Source organism: Rousettus aegyptiacus, unplaced genomic scaffold (assembly GCF_014176215.1).
Source record: "Rousettus aegyptiacus isolate mRouAeg1 unplaced genomic scaffold, mRouAeg1.p scaffold_m13_p_8, whole genome shotgun sequence".
NCBI lineage: Eukaryota > Metazoa > Chordata > Mammalia > Chiroptera > Pteropodidae > Rousettus > Rousettus aegyptiacus.
The window spans coordinates 20,660,373-20,681,290 of NW_023416311.1; the positions used below are offsets into that span (position 1 = coordinate 20,660,373).

Sequence of the window (20,918 nt, forward strand, 5' to 3'; positions counted from 1 at the left end):
AAGCAGCAAGAGAAAAGCAATTAGTTACCTACAAGGGAGCACCCATTAGACTGGTAACTGATTTCTCAAAAGAAACTGCAGGACAGAAGGTCTTGGCACAAAATATTCATTGATGAAAACCCAGGGTCTACAATCAAGAATATTATCCAGCAAAGCTATCATTTAGAGTTGAAGGACAGACAAAGAACTTCCCAGACAAAAATAAGCTAAAGGAATTTATCAACACCGACCCAGTATTACAGGAAAGGTTGGAGGGACTTCTTTAAGAAGAAAAAACATGTATCAAAAACAGGAATAAAGAAGTAATAACTACCATCCTATCAACAAGTAGCTCAAATGGAAAAGAAGTGCTCCAACCAAAAGATAGAGTGGCTGAATGGATAAGAAAACAAGACCCCTACTTGTACTGCCTATAAGAGGCTCACCTCAGATTAAAAGACACACACAGACTAAAAGGAAGGGGGTGGAAAAAGATATTACCTTGATGGACCTAGAGGGTATTGCACTGAATGAAATGGAAAGTATAGAGAAAGACAAATATTACATGATTTCATGTACATGTAGAATCTAAAGAACAAAATCAATAACAACAATAAAAGCAGTAATAGACTCATAGCTAGAATATTTTGAGGGCTACTAGATGGATTAGGGGACAGAAAGAAAAGGCAAAGAGGTTAAGAGGTACAAATGGAAAGCTGCAAAATAGACATGGAGATATAGTCTAGCATGGGAAAGATGGTCAATAATGTAATATGTAAGGGGCAAAGGGGTACTAGATTTAGTGGGGCAATCACTTTGCAAGTTATGTGGATCTCTGATTGCTAGGTTGTACTACTGAAAATAGTTTTGTATGCCATCTGTAATTGAAAAAATCTCACTGAATTGTACAATGTAAATACAAGCAACTAATTGTCTGTTATATTTCAGTAAAGCTGGGGGGTGGGGGGAAACTGCCACATGCTACAGTATTAATGAACCATGAGGACATTATACTAAGTGAAATAACCAGCCACAATGGACGAATACTTAATGGTTCTACTAATACAAATCATCTAAAATAGTCAAAATTACAGAAACAGAAAATGAAAATGTGGTTGTTGGGCTGGGGAGAGGAATTGGTTGTTAGTGGGTATAAAGTTTCAGTTTTGCAAGATGAAAAGTTCTTGAGGTGTTTCACACGACATGGTGAATATATTCAGCACTAATGAACTGTACAGTTGAAAACGATTAAGATAAATTTAATGTTATATGTTTTTTTACCACAATCAAAATAAAAAGAATTTTTTTTTATTGGCCAAAGGATTTGAATAGAAAGTTTACCAAAAGAGATATATGAAGCCTAATAAGCACATGAAAATGTGCTCAGCATCCTTTGTTATCATGGAAATGCAAAGTAAAACCAGAGTGAGATACTATTTCATACCCTATGATGGCTATAACTAAAAAGACAGATGATAACATATTGAGAGGTCATGGATAAATTGGTACCCTCGTACAGTGCTGGTAAGAATATAAACTGGTATGGCCCCTTTGGAAAACAGTATGGCAATCCCTCAAAATATTAAACATGAAATTACCATATAACCCAGGTCATGACTGTACTCCTAGGTATATACCTAAGAAAATGAAAGCATACATCCATACAAACTTATGCACAATGATAATAGCATTTTTCATAATAGCCAAAAAGTGGAAACAAACCAAACGCCCATCAACAAATGAATGGATAAAGAAATTTGGTGTATCTATATAATTGAATGCTAATAAGCAATAAAAAGGGATGAACTGATACACACGTGTAGATGAACCTCAAAAACGTGCTATATGAAAGAGTCCAATACAAAGGAGCACATATTCTATGATTCCATTTGTATAAAATGTTCAGAAAAGGCAAAACTATAGAGTCAGAAAAGTTAGTGATTACCTTGTGTTAGGGGTGGGGAAAAAAATGATTGCAGATAGACACAAGGGATCTTTTCGCACAGTTGGATTGTAATGGTTGCATAAGCCTGTGTATTTACTTAAAAAGCATGAAATTGTACACTTAAGTGAATTTTATGACACATAAAATACACCTCAATAAATCTGCTAATGACCTACCTTACTAAAGAAAATTTATACACAAATCCAAAGATGATTCAAAATTAGGAAATTGATTAACATAAGGCCAGAATCAGGTGCCCAACACGACACATATTCTCTGTATCCTTAACATGTCACTTCCATACCTTTGTTAGAGCATTTATCGCACCCCAGCAGAATCTTCAGTTTCTAGTTCCACAACCATCTACAAGGCCTCACACAACCTGAATAGTCAGTAAATGTTGAATGGATGGGAGAAACTAGTGGTTATATAATAAAAAGTTGTAGTTGCCAAAATTGTATGCCTTAGTGGAAAAGATTATAGTATATTCATTCATGCAGTGGAATCTTATATAGTGGTAAACCAGGTCTGTGCCTGTTGTTAATGGATAAATCTTGAAAACACCAAGTTGTAAAAGTTAGTTAAAGAAGAATCTGTACAACATGATGTCTTTTATATAAATTTTTTAAAAGATGTACCAAAAGAGTTATATAAACAAGATATTTAACATGAGCTATATAAAAAGATATAATTATTGTTCATGGGTACATACATATGAAGTAGAAATATAAAACCATGGACAGGAAGAATCTTGTCTGCAAAAGAGGTAACCGATGGGGGAAGAGTGAAGGGAAACGGGTGGAGGAAGAATGCAAAGGGAGTCACATCTTTTTTAAAATATCTGAAACAATAAAATGTAAAGTGTTAATGTTTTAAAAATCTAGGTAATTAAAGTGGTTGAAATATTTCATAATTAAAAGGGGAAAAAAAACATCTTAATGCATGTTCAGAAGGCATTTGGTAATATTCGACACCAGTTTTACTAGAGACGCTGATTTCTAATTTTAAAACAAAAAAAAACACCTTAAAATTAGAAATAGAAACTATTTTGTCTAAATCAGAGATTGGCAAACCTTTCTACAAAGCAGTGGTCCCCAACCTTTTTGGCACCAGGGACCAGTGCTCCTCTGAGAATCAAATGCCCGATGCTCTGAAATGGAGCTGAGGTGGTGATGCTAGTACTCAGAAGCTCAAAGCTCACCTTCTGCTGTGCAACCAGGTTCCTAAAAGGCCACATGAGTACCATATAGGTCTGCAACCTGGGGAGTTGAGGACCCCTGATGTAAAGGACTAGATAGTAAATACTATGGGTTTTATGGACCCAGCTGTGTGGTATCATTACTTAACTGCTGTTTAGTGGGAAAGCAACCACAGGCAGTTTGTAAACAAGAGTGACTATGTTCCAACAAAACTTTATTTATGGATGCTGAAATTTGAATTTCATAATTTTCATGTGATTTTTTTTTTCAAGCCTTTAAAAATGTGAAAACCAGTCTAGTCCTTGGGCCATAAAAATGAATTGCAGAGGGTGAGATTTAGACTCAAGGCTACGGTTTGCTGGCCCTGGTTTAAATGATAAACTCCATCACCTCTATTTTAACAACTACATTACTCTTAATAGTGAAATACCAGAAATGTGGTCATTACCATTAAAAAAATATATATATACAACTTTTACTATTATAATTTTATGTTTTTGGAAACCCTGAGTATTGTAATGAGAGAAAAAACAAAAACAAGCTATAATAATATAAAACCTCAATAATTAAAAGTGGTACAAGCATAGATTATTGCCCATTGGTCAGCTATTAAACCTTGGTTTCTTTAAGTGAGAATCTGTGACTTTTACTTACTTTCAACTTAATCTATGTTCTTTTTTCAGTTATGAAATTTCTTTCATTGGACTAAATAATTTTCAAGATCTCTTATAGCTCCAAAAATAGTTCTGTAATCTTTATTTCTAATGAATCTTTTCTTAGGTCATCAAAAGCTAAACTATGCAAGTTAGAATTTTTTTTAATTTGAAAATTAAGAAATATTTGTATATATGGAGGAAGACAAATCATTTTACTTCTACCCTTTTAAGTTCAGGTTGGACTAGTAATCAAATTAACATGTGACAAATTAGCAGGAGGAAATGACCAAACTCATTATGTATATACATTTGGGGCTTCCATAAGAATATGAGACTCTTAGATCTGGCAGTTAAGGCTTCTGTGCCATCTTGAGTCAAGGAAAAGGGGGGAGTTGTGGTTTGGGACTTCAAAGGGCAGGAAGTCAATTCACGTGGAAATGGAAAACGTTTGCTGGGCATCTTTAACAATGGAACATTCAGAGGACTTTGATCACAGGGGCCTTGCTAGATTCCTTCCTGGTGATTGCAGTAAGTTCATATTACACTATAGTTATCTATGATGATAGCTCCCTTTCTGGACCAAGTCCTTTACCTGAATTCTTTTAGGCAGTGAGGGGTAAGGTCAAAGGTTTTTCCTGAGTCTTCATTTTTAGAAATTAGCTTCAAATAATGTCTCAAAAGACACATTTTAGGGTGACAAACTCTGCTTTTCCTCATACACTATTATAGCCACTATTAAGTGATTTTTTTAAGGAGGGGGGATTATATATGTAATAATTTAGTTGCCCATAGTGTAGGATCACTCAGTAGTTCTATTTTTGCATGTTACTAATTAAAACTTGACTACCATGGAATCCATGAGGGAGTATGGAGGTTATTCTTAAATTATTTTAAGTTATTTATAAAGCCAGTTCAGCATTCAATTTATATTTTGGCACATAGGTAACTATTTTAAGATGGTGATCTCCTCTTCAGTACATGCTTCTGATTATTACCAGGCTAAGGCAAGTATGTTTTCTTTGCCTACTTAACTGAATTAGTAAAATTCAGAATGAAATGAATAATCCTGAATTTTTATCATTATCAATGAGTTTTTTCCTTCTGAATAGAGTTTGAATGCACATTAATGTGATTCGCGTAATTTCAATAATTTACCAACCAGATTTGTAACTTTCGTGAATATATTGAACACTTAATTCTAAATGTAAAGGTTAAAGAATATAATATCATTTGGGGGTAAGGCACTAGCAAGAGATCCCTCCTTCACCAGAAAAAAACCTGAAATCTTAGGTCACCCTCGTGAAGTTGAGAGCATGGTCTACAAAATAATCTTAAGGAAATTGGCTTCATCACTCCCCTCACAGGTTGTCCTTGTTCTAATTCCATACCCCACTGCCAACTCTCCCCCACCCCCTATCCGCCTCCCCTTTGAGCTATTCTAATTCAGTTGCTATGAAGTTTGCCTCCAGGAAGAGAATACACCGGTCAAGCCAACTCTCAAGTATCTTGTCCCTAGAGAGTTATGTTTCTCACTGTCGATATTAATAAGTTGGTAAGCTTGTTCATATGCCTCCACATCTTCTAAATGAATTAGAATGAATCCATCTTCTCAGTCCTGTCAACTTTGGGAACCTGATATGACTGAGATTTCAGGCCAAAGCCTGGGTAGCGTTGATATAAACATTTTCAATTTAGATTCTAGAAAACTGCTTTCAGAAAAATATGTATATTTTAAAAACATTTTTTAGGATTTTCCATGTATCATTAAATATAAAAAATAAAGTACCTAGAACAAATCTGAAAGACGGTGTTTCAGTTAAAGAGCTGATAACTTTTTTTTTAGCAAGAAATCTTAAGGAAAATTTAAGACAAGTACCAATTCTTAACCATGTTAACAATTTCATGTTATACACAGATACAACATGTATACACACTTTCCTCCACACATAGTACATAATGAATGTTATTTGGTATTCATTTTCCTAATGGTTTGCTCTAAAAAAAAAAAAAAGTTTTAATAGTGATGGTAGTGATGATACATTGCCAAGAAGGTCCACTTTAATGGTTTTTCTATATGCTTTCCAAGATGTTGCAAAATCCCCATTATAGTCCAGAGAGCTTGCATGTTTCTCGGAGTTCACTGTCTGCAGCTGCTTTAAAGGTGTGTGCTCCATTCTTTTAAATTCTAAAGGGGTTCTCCCTGTCACATTTTGGGTGTTCTCATACCCAGGTTTTCCTTACTTTCAGTGTATTCTTGGAGAAGCTGTTCTTAGAACCAAGGGTATTGGTCCTGTCCTCAGCCAGTTTTCTAAATGTGAGGAATCAGCAGTGCAACCATGTATCTTCACATTTTTATTTTAATAGCCATTACTGTCCACTGCTCACAGAAGTGACTAGTATAGCTACAGAAAGGTACATTTACATTTTACATTAAAATAACTTTATTGTCTCAAATAACAATTAGTCTTTATTTTGAAAACCTTGTTCAGAGTATAAAGGATATTTCCTGATTCTTTTTAATATACCTAATTCTATATCTGAACATCGTTTTTTTCTTGCAGGGCTCGTGCAGTTCGCTTCAGACAGGACAATAATGAAGCTGTTGGAGGATTCTTCTCTCAGATTGGGCAGTTATATATGGTGCATCATCTTTGGGGTATTTTTTCTTCATATTTGTGTTACTGGGATTTCATAGTTCATCACTAAATAAATTATACAGTAAAGTATATCTCAAGTCAGAAGCCTATCTCAAGTCAGTAATCTTAAACACTGTAGCAGATTCAAACGTCACAGATGGAAGGTAAGTCCTGGCTGTCTAGAACAAGAGGTCAACAGCAAAAGTGTCCATAGACTTGTGGCATTTTGGTAAGCTGATCATTCAAGTGGTGATCATGGTGAAATGAGTGACCAGGGGAGAGGGAAGATGATAAAGTGACTGAGTGTCTTTTACAGAGTTGTCCTAACCTCCCTTTCTAGACACTTACCACTGTTCCCTCTGAGACAGTCTTGCATTTACCCTGAGAGATAGTTCCCGGATGCAAACTCACTACCTGCTTCAGGTCTGGTTCCATGGTCCCAGAGGCCCTTCTCCTTTTGCCTTTTCCATCTTTGGTGTCTTTCAGACCTGACTCAGATATTTGCACCTTCTCCCCACCCCCTAAAGTGAATGTCACTCTCCTCCTGAGCCAAGTTGTCACAGCTGTGGCTATTTGTGTCTCTCCCTGCTAGAATAGGAACTGGGCCTCATTAAAAGTTTGGTATAAATACCGCCAGAACATTCTGGGCACATTTGTAAATGGATATTAAAAAAATGAAAAGCGTAACTTATTTCCAGACCATATCAATTAACTAAGGTGTTCATTTGACCTATTTGGTCCCACCAAATGCCATTCCCTGTCAGCCTGGCATGTTAGCATGTCAGGCTTATAAAGATAAGGTGACCTGTCTAATGAGGAATAAAGCAAACATGAATGACATGCCACAAGGCAATGTATTATTAGTAACACAGAAAGTTATATTCAAGGTACTACTAACACTTAAAGGGATATCAATTTACCTATATTAGGAGATAATCAATAAAAGATGGAATATTAACTAGACTTCAGGATCTAGGTGGGATGGACAAGTAAAGGTGGGAAGGAAAGGCTGGAACGGTGATGGAAACATGGGAAATTATCAGGTGTTCAAAAAACTACAAATAGTTCAGACCAGCTGAATAGTAGACTATCTGCCAGGGATCTAAGTCTGAATAAGTTGACACAAGAAAAGTAGTTTTTACATTGTGTCGCTGGAACAGCTCCCCCAACCTTCAAGGTGTGGGGAGGAGACCCTCACCCTCACCAGTCATTGTCTCGACCAGGTATTCATCTCAGCTACACACACGGGGCTTCCCTGGCATTTAACAGATTATAAACCCTGTACCAAAATGTAGATGCCACAAATAACCCTCAGCTCCACAAAATGTCAGGGGCAGCATTGTCCCAGGGTTTTTCACTAGCCAACATTTAACCTCATAAGTATCAGAGCTGTTGATTTGAAAACAACTCTTTAAGAAATGTGTTCTGTGTCTCTAAATTGAATTTAACCTTTATGAGTTTGAGGTAGGGGTGAAGTAATTTTTAATTTTTAAATAGTGTATGTTTTGTCCAGAGAATGTAAACCAAAAAGTCACACCTCTCCCCCTTCCTTCCCTTCCTTTGATCCTGGAGTGGCCTTTGAGGGTGGCTCGTGCACATCCTCCCATTCATATTCCGTACATGAAGTATGAGAGTAAGCACAAGGACTTGATGGGTCAGGATTATTATGTGCTTTCGTTCCCTGGCAGAGGTCAAGCCATGTGCACACTCTGTTCACATCAGTACCTTTCAGCATGTCTGGATAGAGACTCCCAGGTGAAGGAAGTGGAATTGCAAACAGGCAGGCAGCAGGACATGAATGGCAAAGCTCTGACAAAGGCTGTGGCGAGCACAGAGCAGAGCACTCATCTCCACCCTCTGGGGAGGACTCAAGGCTTCCCAGAACAACAGCAAGATGAAGAGGAGTCCACTAAGGTCCTTCTCCATACCCAGATGCAGAAGCCAGGAACTGTGCCTATCTGTGGCCTCCTTCCCTCAGTATATGAACATACTCAAGTGCCTGCCATATTTTAAAAATTCTTCAAACCCAAATGTCCATTGATGGATGAGCATATATATATAACATAGTGTATATATACAACAGAATGTTAATCCACCATAAAATAAAAAGGAATGAAATTTCAGTACATGCTACATACAACATGGATGAACCTTGAGAACATTATGCTAGGTGAAATAAGCCAGACACAAAAAGACATTGTATGATTCCACTTATATAAGTTACCTCAAATAGGCAAATTCATAGAGACAGAATTTAGAATAGAGTTTACTGGGGGCTGCGGGGGGCTGGGGGGAATGGGATGTTATTCAGTGGATTCAGAGCTTTAATTTGGGATGATGAAAAGGTTTTAGAGATGGATGGTAGTGATGGTGGCACAGTGAGAATATACTTAATGCCACTGAATTGTACATTTTAAAAATGGTTATGATAATTTTATGTTATGCATATTTTACAATAAAAAATTTTTAAATTAAAACTAAAATGGCCTGCCCAACCTGTGTTCCCTGGAAGGGGTAGCTTACCACACAGTGGTAGTCATGTGCCTGACCTCAGTGAGAATACTGCTTCTTGTCACATGAATGTTAAAAGCATTTTTCTCCATGTGGTAAGAAGTAAAAGATTTCTTTTTCCTTCTATTTATCAGCATCTTCAAAACTTTATGTAATAAATTTATACTCTATTACTAATAAAGGGAAATTTTGTCTTTAGATGGTTGAATTCCTAGGCCTAGAAGAGTAGATCCTCTCATAAGGAGAAGAAAGCCCCAAAACGAAAACGTGTCCCAAAACAAAAAGTAGAACTGAGCAGGGGAGGCCTGGGTGATCTTTTAGCCTTGACTGAGACCAACACTGGCACTGTCAGGATGCCTACAAAGCATTTCCCTTGTGAGTAGTTGGAAGGATCTTGAGATGTCTGAATTCTACCACATGACATCTCTGATGCCTTTGACCGTACTCTACGCACCATCTGGAGCACCTTTCTCTTCTTTTTCTGTATATCGATGACATCGTTTTCAGCCTTTAAGACCCACCAAGTCAAATCACACCTTCCAGGCAGCTTTCCTAGTCTCTTCTCTGTTCTCCTTGTGAATTCTGTTCTCGAGGATACCACAATACTCAACAGGGGTCCACCTTGCTTTTTTCACTTGTTCACAATTATCCCAGCTTAGTACTAAATTTCCAAGGTAGTCTCTTTGAGAAAACTAGCTGAACAACTGAGTCAATACTTAATGAATGTAAGTAGAATGTAGGGTATTATATTTGGTTTAAGTTGTTTCGTCTGTGGTTATTTTTAGCTTACAAGGATCTTCAGACGAGAGAAGATATACGGAATGCAGCATGGCATAAACATGGCTGGGAAGAATTGGTGTATTATACAGGTAATTTTAACAGGCATAAACTATTTAATCCCCCATCTTACTGTTTTATGGCCTCTTCCCTTAAAGCTAATATGTATTTTTTTAAAAATAGTATGTTGCTCTAGACAGTGAATTATAAAGTTGGGGGGAAGGAGAGAGAGTCAAATTTTTCTTTAATCATAACTTTTTTTCAATAAAGAAGAGTATTCTTTCATGTATGTATGTTTTCTGGTACAGTTTTCAGACCTTTGTATACTGTTAATTTTATATCATTAATTTTCTACGTGTCTACATTCTCTGAAAATGTATAACAGATTTTTTCTAAGCTTTCCCTTTCTCAGAATTGTTTATTAACAAAGCATTACAATTTAATACAGCAGTTAAAAAGAAATTTTGAAAATTAATGTGGTATTTACTTTTGATATGTGTATGTGTGTTTATATGTGCATGTATACCTATATATGTATGTTCACCCACATACATGTATACTATGAAATCATGGTTGCTTTATTTTTATAAGAAAATAGTTGGGCTGAACAACCTAGCGATACCAATACTGGTAAGAAGTACCAGCTATGCTGCATGTCAAGTACATTGAAGCCCATGTACTACCAAGAAAATCAAAGAATAATTTGTTCTAGAAAACATGTATTTTAATTTAAAAATACTATATAATTATATGTGACTTTGCTGCTTATTTTTATACTTTCATCAGTTCCCAGAAGCATATTTTACTCAGCAGTGAGTTTTACAAGGATACAGTGTATCTGTTCCTTTGTAGGGTACTGTCAAATGAAATATTACTTGGTTTTATAAATATTTTATTTTAGTTCAAAGAACCTTTCAGGAAAACACCATTTTTCTCATAATATGGGTTTTCCTAATTTCCTATAAAACATATTTCCAGACAGAATCTCTTTTTTTTTTTTTACTTGCAATTTTTAAAAATTTATTTTAATTAGTTTCAAATATACAGTACATGGGTTAGATATATATATAGTTCATAAAACAATCTCCCCAGTTGCTCCCTCCCTCCCCTGACCCTCCACCTAGCCAACCTATTAATGTTAACTGCATTCCCTATGCTGTGCACCCCATCCCTGTGACCATCCTTCAGCTGCTAATTTGTACTTCTTTAACACTTCATCCCATTCTCCCATCCCCCTCTCCTCTGGCCATCACCAGATTGTCCACTATAATTGTGTCTGTTTTTGATTAGTTTGTTCTTTTTATTCCTTAGATTCCGCATATAAGTGAAATCATATAGTGTTTATCTTTCTCTGACTGACTTAAATACCTTCTAGGCCCATCAAAGCAATATCTTTTTCCATTTCCTTCCTTTTAGTCTGTGTGTCTTTTAATCTGAAGTCTCTTATAGGCAACATATAGGGGTCTTGTTTTCCTTTCCATTCATCCACTCTATCTTTTAGTTGGAACACTTAATTCTTTTCTTTTTGAGGTACTTATTGATAGAAATGTAGTTGTTACCATTCTTTATTCTTGTTTTTGATACATGTTTTTTCTTCTTAAAGAAGTCCCTCCAACATTTCCTGTAATACTGGTGTGGTGGTGATAAATTCCTTTATTTTTGTCTGGGAAGCTCTTTATCTTTCCTTCAACTCTAAATGATAGCTTTGCTGGATAAAGTATCTTTGGAGATTCTGGGTCTTCATCACTTTAAATATTTTGTGCCAAGCCCTTCTGTCCTGTGTAGTTTCTTTTGAGAAATCAGTTGCCAGTCTTGAGGGTGTTCCCTTATAAGGAATTTTTTTTCTCTTCCTGTTTTAATATTCTTTCTTTGTATTTAACCTTTGGCATTTTAATTATGATGTGGATCCCTGTTTTTTGGGATTCTCTGAGCTTCCTGGGGTATCATGTCCATTTCCTTTACCAGCTTAGGGGAGTTTTCCATCATTATTTCTTCAAACAACTGTTCAACATCTTGATTTTCTTCAGTTACGCTGATCAGATGGATATTTGGACCCTCAATAGTATCCCATATGCTCCTTAAATTATTTTTATAGTCTTGGCATCTTATCTCTTGCCATTCTGATTGCACGTCCTTGGCTTTCTCATCCTCTAGATAGGGCATTTAATTCTTTTCTTTATTCACTTTTATTCCTTTGCTTATTCCATTTAATATACTTCTCAGCTCAGATAATGTGTTCTTCATTTCTGACTGGTTCCGTTTCTATTTTTACGTTTTTTATCTCTTTATTGAAGTTCTCACTGAATTTAGCTACACTTCCCAAAAGTTCATTAAGCATCTTTATAACCAGTGTTTTGAACTCTGCATCTGTTAGATTACTTGACTCCATTATATCTGGATCTCTGTTCTGTTTTCTCATGTGGTTTCTGCTTCTTTGTCTTTTCATTTTGGCTGCCTTTCCCTGTCTGTTTCTATGTACTAAGTAAAGCTCTTAAGTCTCCCAGTCTTACTACTGTAGATTTGTGAAGCAGTTGTCCACTGGCACAGTCCTAAGAGGGTTTCAGCTGCAGGCCAAATTTAGCCCAAGCCTCTGCACCTCCGCGGCCACCTGTTAAGATTCAGCAAGCAATCCACAGATGCTGTGCTTATAGTTGCCTCAAAAGGCCACACCAGAAGCCAAGGCCAGCTGCCTCCAGTGTGAGTCTAGGTGCTGCTCAGCAAGGAGCACCTGACTCACTAAGGATAAACCTGGATGTGGCTTGGGTGGGGCCGGGAGTTGGGCGAGGCGAGGTTTCAGGGAATCCTCTGGGCAGAGTGACCTCTGTTATGCAGCTTGATGACATCAGAGCTATATATAGTGCACTGGGAGTGGGGAGGGCTCAACAAGGAACAGTGGATACTGCCAGTACTTTCATACAGAGCGAGTCCTGTCTAGGCCCTCACTCCAACAATGTCTTCCTATAAGTCCCTGGTGCCTCCTGCACACAGCTAAATAGGCACTAGGGCTAAGAGCAAAAATCCGTCACAGTGAAAATCCGCTCATGAACGTGGCCCCTTTAAGAGGAGTCTGCCACTGCCATAGCCTTTGTCTCAGCTGCTTCAGACCTGGCAGCCCCATGTCCTCACCCTGTCCTACCTTCTGCCATTGCAGGGTGATTACTTGGATTTCTCCCTGGTTTATGGCTTGTTCATCTAGATCCCAGGCGATTTTTCCTTGCTGCCTTTTCCTTGTTTTCATCACAGCTTTGATTTGGTCACCAGAGGGATGAACAGAGCCTCTATCATCTACATCATTTTTTTCCCCTCAGACAGAATTTGTTTTAATTTCAATGACTTCTTAAAGGTAAAGGAGTCTGGCTGATTTCTCATTAGCTTGTGTGTTTCTGCCTCTGAGATCAGACCAGTAATTTTTCAATATCACGTTCTGTGATTTCAAGCTGTACAATTTCTGAACAGTCTCAGCAACCTATTCGTTAATATATATTTACCATAATCTGCTTAGAAAAAAACAAGCACAGTAATCTTGATCTTGTTTTCAGTTCCACTTATTCAGGAAATGGAATCCAGAATCATGATCCCACTGAAGACCTCACCCCTCCAATAAAGCTACAGAGTTTAGATGTGCCTACATAAATTTATGTGACAAATATTTGTCATAAATTAATTTTAATTATATATCAAGTGAAAAACACTGAAATGTAAACTGCTGTATATAGCTTATGAGACCTCTTTTCTTTGAAATTTACATAATTGCAAGAAAGGAAACAATTATAGTTTGATTGATTGTAACAGTGCGCTATAGTTCTCTTGAAACATCCCTGTGTTGAATATACCTTATAATACTGAACCACCTGTCCCCACTCTCTGGGAAAACTGGGCTCAGATTAAAATTTGAATCAGCTTTAAATAAGAATCCATGAAAAAAAAAAAAAAAGTTAGCCATTCCTTTATAAAAAACAAATTGTTTTATAATTATAGATTTTTAGACAAATTTCTTGTATCAGAAAGAAATACAAATTTTGTCATGTTTCTCTAGCAGTTTTTTTGAGCCTCAGACTAGGAACACATTATGAGTGTACTCAGTAGCTGAATGTTTTAATTCACTGTCATTTTCAGTAAGTTGGCATAATAAACGTGTCACTACTAATTTGGTAGTGGCTGCCAAGGTATATTTAATCAGAAATTCAGCCTTCACATAGTGTGTTGTAATGTCTGTATGAGAGGAGAAAAATGGCTTGAACCTCTATATGTGACATTGAAATGAACACCCCGAATAGCATTGATTTTTATTTGTAATATTTATAACAAAACAAGAAGCACTAGAAAAAGGTTTTATTATTTTGCAGTCATTCATGACTGCAGGTGTTCTGTAGTTATTATTCTAGTAAGCTCACACTTCCACAGTCATGTATGAGGGGTGGTGCAATTTGAGATTTAAATTGGTGTAAAGCTGCATACTTTGTCTAGCTCTGTTTGATTTAGTTTTTTAAATATAGTGTGCCAGATTTGTGACTGTAATCATGTAAAAGTCCTGTTGAAATGAAAAATTATGTCTGACCCCCAAATTAAATAATATATGTGTAAAAGTGAATAAATATCACATCAGATGTCAAATTTTACATGTGAATGATTTTCTCCAAGACACATAAAAGTCAATAAAATCCTAATTTTCACATATTACATGTTTTCAGTCTTTTTTTATGAACTTGTGCTGAGAATGGCCCTGTTGCTCTTGAAAACTGGCTTGTTCCAGTTCAGTGGGCATATATAAGATGTAAATAAGCTCATCAGCCTCTCCCTTTGGCCATTAGATAGAGTGTTATGGGGAATGGACGTTAGTGTACCAGTGCATAGCATCATGATGTTTGGGAGTTGAGGCTGCCAGAAGAAGAATAAGCTCTTTCAAGTCCAGGCTCCATTCCTTGACAAAGTACTTATCCTCTTTGGGTTTGAGTGCCTTAATCTATAAAAATGGGGAGATAGAATCCCATAACCTTTAAGATTACTTCACCTCTGAATTTCTGTAACTGACTCTTCTTGATGCTGTGGGAAGCAGTAGGTATGGAGAAACCAAGAAGGGCGAGTGAAAACCACCAGGGAAATAGGAAGAAACTCACTCAAGAAAGTGGGATATCTTGAAACCCAAGTGAAGAAAATTAATCAAGAATAAGATCACTTGTGTCAAATGCTGCTGCGAGGTTGGATTACATGAGATCTGAAAACTGATCATTAATTTAGCAACATAGTGACTTTTAACAGGAACATTCTATTATTAAGCTAACATCAAATTATCACTTTATTTTAGCAAATCCTTTTATTAAACTCCCTTAGTAGAATGAGTTGTATTATTTTGTCCCACTATTAATTTTCATTGGCAATACTCAAAACTTCCACATTCATTTTTAATTATCATTCATGTGATATCTGCTTTTTAAAAGCCTTCTTACAACTTTGCTCTCCTCCAAACTAGCTCTTGACAGACACTCTCTTATTCTCACAACTGCCTTTTTTCAGTTCTACATTATACTTAACTAAATTTATACTTTCATTTTCTGGCTGGGACATAGTGGATGTTCGACAATGGACTTCATGAATCAGAAGGGATGAGGGAGGAAGTAAAAGAAGGAAGGAGAAAGGGTAGGAAGGAAAAGAAAGTTTGGAGACTACCAGTTCAAATTAGAAAAGACATGGGAAGCAGTAAGCAGAGCAATGTCCTTATTTATGCTATTTTTTATAAAAGTTCTAGAATTTTTAGAAATTAATATGCCTAGATAAGCTCAGTAAATACAATTCAAAAGGAAGACAGAAAGATGTTCAAAATTGGAAACTATGATCAGCAAAGTACTGAACAATCCTCTAATAATAAAACACACTTTTTCCATAGTTCAGTGACCATTAAGAATGAAAACTCTTGATAACTAAAGATGTAAAGAAGAAGCCATATCGAGACCAGTAGGAGGAGCTGAGACACGAAACAATTTGGTCCTACACCCACCTATGATGGTTGAACGAACATTCAGAGGAATATCTTGGCTGCAGAGGTGCCCTGAAGGAGTGAGGGGCCCCAGCCCTGTACTGGGGCTACCCAACTCAGGGTTTCAGTACCAGAAAGAGGAATCCCCACAAATTGTGGCTGAGAAAATCAGTGGGGGTTCTGACCATCCAGGAGAGATGGAAGGCAACTCGAAACCCAGACACCCCTTAAAGCAAAGCTCGAGAAGAAGAATTCAACAAAATGGAGATGAGCAATCTAAAAGATGCAGATTTCAAAACTGGTTATAAGGATCTTTAAAGAACTTAAGGGAAGAGGAGATGAACTCTGAAAACTTTAACAAAGGGAGAGAAAACAAAAATGGAGATGGAAAACATAATAGGGAACCAGTCAGAAATGACTACAATATCTGAAATGAAGAGTACATTAAAGGGAATCGAGAGTGGATGAAGCAGAGAAACGGTTTCCAACCTTTTTGGCACCAGGGAGCAGTGCTCCTATAAGGATCTAATGCTTGATCTGAGGTGGAGCGGAGGCAGTGATGCCACCACTGAGAAGCAGCTGCAAATAGACATGAAGCTTTGCTTGCCCACCAATCACCTCTTGTTGTGCAGCCCCGTTCCTAACAGGTCATGGGCCAGTACCAATCCACAGCCTGGGATGTGGAGACCCTGCCTTAAAGGGCCCACACACAGACTCATTAGTTTGCAAGCACTCACTCTGGGCTCCAGTGAACAGGTAGCAGCTTGGAAGGTGCCACAGACAAAACAAGGAAAGACTGAGTTCTGTTGCTTCAGGGCGAGACTGTAGAGAGACAGTCACCATTATGCCTATGTTGAGTTCTCCTCCTGTATAGCCTACAGGAAAGGAGGGTAATCTTGCCTGTGTTGAGCCCTTTACCCATGCAGCTAGATCTGACTCTGCATTGGCATGGTGAGCTCTGCTCAGTCCACCTCAATGACTCCCTGAGACACCTCCCACCCAAGTCACAAATTGCTGGTGGCAATTTTCTGACTGGAAAACTAGCTCCATCCTGCTCTCTCAGCAGGAGAGTGCTTCAATAGCAATCAAAAGTCTCGGCTCAGGAACCTCAGGAGACACTTTTTCTGGGAGTAACCCATTCCAGCACAAGCTACAGTGTTTCTTGAAAAATCTCAGGGGTCTACAGGCCCAAGGTAAGCAGTGACCGGCCTCAGTATAATCTGAGGTGTTTGCAAGAAGCCATCAGCTCAGCACCGGCACCAAATCTGCATCAGCACTAACCTGGGGAACACAATTTTCCCCACCTGGGTGACTCCCTGGAACCCTTCCTCACCCAACTCACGTACCGCTTGCTTATTCAGTTGCTGAACTTTACGGGCAGCTATTAGGCAGCCTAGACCTTGGGGCACTCAGCTGCCCCAAACCCAGTGCTGGTGGCAGCCTGTCCTGGTTCACTGCATGAACTCTCCCACGTACCTCCAGGTCAGCACAGAGGGTAAACAAACACAAAAAAACTTTATAGCTCCTACGAGGTAGCCCAAGGCCAGAAATAGGTAGTGGCCTACATGGGAACCCCTTTCAGGGGCTCTAGAACCAAAACACCTGGAGTCTATGATATGACCTCAACAGAGCACCCCTTGATTAGCCCCACAAATAGCACATCCAAAGGATGGTTACAACAGGCAAAGAAGCCTGCTAAGGCAAAACCAACTTGGTGGGCTCAGCCCACAGAGCAGCTCATATACAGTGGGTGTGGCTAGTCCTCACAATTAGCCAGAGTCAATACCACCCACTGATGTCCAACACCATTCTGGGTCAACTACAACAGGAAGGCACACATAAACCACACAAGGAACACTCCTGGAGCATGTGTCATAGGTAATCAGGGAGAGTGCACTCCTAGGTCACAAAGGACACCTACTACATAAGCCCACCTGGCTAAGACTGGGAGATCTACCTAATACATAGAAATGAACACAGGCAGCCAAAATGAGAAAACAGAAATATGTCCTAAATGAAAGAATAGGAGAAGTCACCAGAAAAAGAACAAAATGAGATGGAGGCAAGCAACCTATCAGATACAAAGTTCAAAACACTGGTTTAAGGATGCTCAATGAACTTAGTGGAAGAAGAGATGATCTCAGTGAGAACTTCAACAAAGAGATAATAAGCATAAAAAAGACACAGAACCCTTAAAAAAGAACCAGTCAGAAATGAAGAACACAATAACTAAAATGAAAAATACACTAGAAGGAATCAACAGTAGATTAAATGAAGCAGAAGACCGAATCAGCAATTTGGAAGACAAGGTAACCGAAAAGATCCAATCAGAACAGTAAATAGAAAAAAGAATTTTTTTAAAAAGAGGAAAATTTAAGGGACCTCTAAGATAGCATGAAGCATACCAACATTTGCATCAGAGAAGTAACACAAGGAGAACAGAAAAGGCAAGGGATTGAGTACCTATTTGAGGAAATAATGACTGAAATAATCACCTAACCTGGTAAATGAAATAGATATACAGTCCAGGAATTGCAGAGATTCCCAAATAAGATGAACCCAAACAGACCCACATCAAGACACAACATAATTAAATTGGCAAAGGTTAAAGACAAAGAATCTCAGCAAGAAAAAGGCAGCTAGTTACCTACAAGTGAGCTTCCATAAGACTGTCAGCTTGTTTCTGAACAAAAACTTTGCAGAAGGGATTGGCATGAAATATTCCTGGTGTTGAAAAATTAAAATCTACCACCAAGACTACTCTACTGAGCAAGGCTAGCATTTAAAATTGAAGGTGAGATGAAGTGTTTTGCAGACAGGAAAAAACTAAAGCAATTAATCACCACCACCCAATACTACAAGAAATGTTCAACGTCTTCAAGAAGGAGAAGGAGAAGAAAAAGAAAAGAACATAAATGTCAATAAGAAAATAGCAATAACTATGTACCTATCAGTAACTATTTTAAATGTAAATGCATTAAATGCTCAAATCCAAAGATGAAATGTAGCTCAATGAATAAGAAAACAAGACCCATACATATACTGTCTAAAAAAGACCCACTTCAAACTGAAATGAAAAGAAAAAAGAAAACACTTGGGTAGCAATATTTATATCAGACAAAACAGACTTTAAAAACAAAGGCTATAATAAGAGACAAAAAGGGACATTTCAATAGGACATAGCAATAAAGAGATTAATCCAACAAGAGGATATAACCCTTGTAAATATGTATATACCTAAACATAAAAAGCAAATATTGACCAACATAAAGAGAAAGCTTGACAGTAATACAGTCATAGTAGGGCACTTTAACATCCTGTTGACACCAATGGATAGATCTTCCAGATAGAAAATCAAAAAAGAAATTGCAGCCTTAAATGACACACTAGACTAGATGGATTTAATTGATATTTTAGAGGGTTTCACCCCAAAGGACAGAATATACATAATTCTCAAGTGCACATGGAACATTTTTCAGGACAGCTGCGTTAGGCCACAAAAACGAGCCTCAGTAAATTTAAGAAGATGAAAGCATATCAAGCATCTTCTCCTACCATGATGGTATAAAACTAGAAATCAAATACAAGAGAAAAAAAAACTGAAAAACACACAAACACACTGAGGCTAAATAACATGTTACTAAACAAAGAATAGGTTAACAAGGAGATCAAGGAAGAAATCAAAACATACTTCATATAAATCGAAATGAAAACACAATGACCCAAAACTCTATAGGACACAGTAAAAGCGGTCCTAAGAGAGAAATTCGTAGCAATACAGGCCTATGTCAAGAAAAAAAAAAAACTCAAATAAATTATCTAACTTTATACTTAAAGAAACAAGAAAAAGAACAGCATACTAAGCAGGCTCAAAATGCGTAGAAGCAAGGGAATAATAAAAATAACAGTGGAAATAAATGAAACAGAATCTAAAAACATAATACAAAAGATCTACAAAACCAAGACCTGGTTCTTTGAAGACATAAACAAAATTGGTAAACCTTTAACTAATCAAGAAAAAAAGGGAGAGGACCCAAATAAATAAAATCAGAAATGAAAGAGAAGCGACAATTAACTCCACAGAAATACAAAGGATTATGAGAAAATACTACAAGCAATTAATTGCCAACAAATTTGACAATCTGGAAGACATGAATAAATTCCTAAAAACATATAATCTTCCAAGATTGAATCAAGAAAAAACAAAATCTGAACCAATCGATTAATACTAACAAAATTGAACGAGTAATCAAAAAACTCCAAACAAACAGAAGTCTTGGGCCAGATGGTTTCATAGGTAAATTTTATTAAAAATTCAACAAAGAATTAACACATATTCTTCTCAAACTATTCCAAAAGATTCAAGAGCAGAAAGGTCCCCAACCTCATTTTACAAGGCCACCATTACCTTGATTTCAAAACCAGACAAAGATGTTACAAAAAAAGGTAAATTATAGGCCAATATCCCTGATGAACATAGATGCAAATATCCTCAACAAAATAGTAGCAAATCAAATTTAGTAATACATTAAAAGGTCATACATTATGATTGAGTTGGGTTTATTACTGAGATGCAAGTTTGGTACAATACCAACAAATTAATTAATGTGATACATTACATTAACAAATTGAAAGATAAAAATCATATGATTATATCAATGGATACAGAAAAAGGATGTGGAAAAATATAGCATCCATTTATGATGAAAATTCTAAAAAAAAAGTAGGAATAGGGGAAACATACCTCAACATAATGATGGCCATATATGACAAACCCATAATTAACAAAATACTCAGTGGAGAAAAGCTAAAAGCATTTTCCTTAAAATCAGGAACAAGACAAGGATGTCCACTTTCACTACTTTTATTCAATATAGTATTGGAAGTCTTAGCCACAGCAATCAGACTAGGAAAAAAGTAATAAAAGGCATCCAAATTAAAAAGGAAGAAATGAAACTGTTATTTCCAGATGACGTGATGCTATATATAGAGAACCCTAAAGCTTCAATCAAAAAACTGTTAGAACTAATAAATGAATTACTAAAGTAGCAGGATACAAAATTAATATTCAGAAATTTGTTGCAGTTTTATACACAAAAAATAAACTATAAGAAAGAGAAATTAACAAAAATAATCTTATTTATAATTGTATTGAAGAAATAACTAGGAATAAATTTAACCAAAGAAATAAAAGACCAGTGCACAGAAAATTATGTCATTGAAGAAAGAAAATAAAGATAC

General features: G+C 36.8%; 1 protein-coding gene across 5 annotated transcripts in view; it reads left to right on the forward strand.

Annotated features, from left to right (window-relative positions):
• Positions 1 to 14,380, forward strand: part of NIPSNAP2 (nipsnap homolog 2) — a 31,654-nt gene extending 17,274 nt beyond the window's left edge. For 4 of the 5 annotated variants that reach the window (XM_016138562.2, XM_016138559.2, XM_016138563.2 and 1 more), the window contains 3 exons: positions 6,341 to 6,435; positions 9,712 to 9,795; positions 13,243 to 14,380. In XM_016138562.2, the coding sequence (XP_015994048.1) occupies positions 6,341 to 6,435; positions 9,712 to 9,795; positions 13,243 to 13,307 (244 nt within the window). In that variant the 3' untranslated portion in view covers positions 13,308 to 14,380. The remainder of the gene's footprint in view (positions 1 to 6,340; positions 6,436 to 9,711; positions 9,796 to 13,242) is intronic. The other variant, XM_016138560.2, reaches the window with a different exon arrangement.
• The last annotated feature ends 6,538 nt before the right edge of the window (positions 14,381 to 20,918 follow it).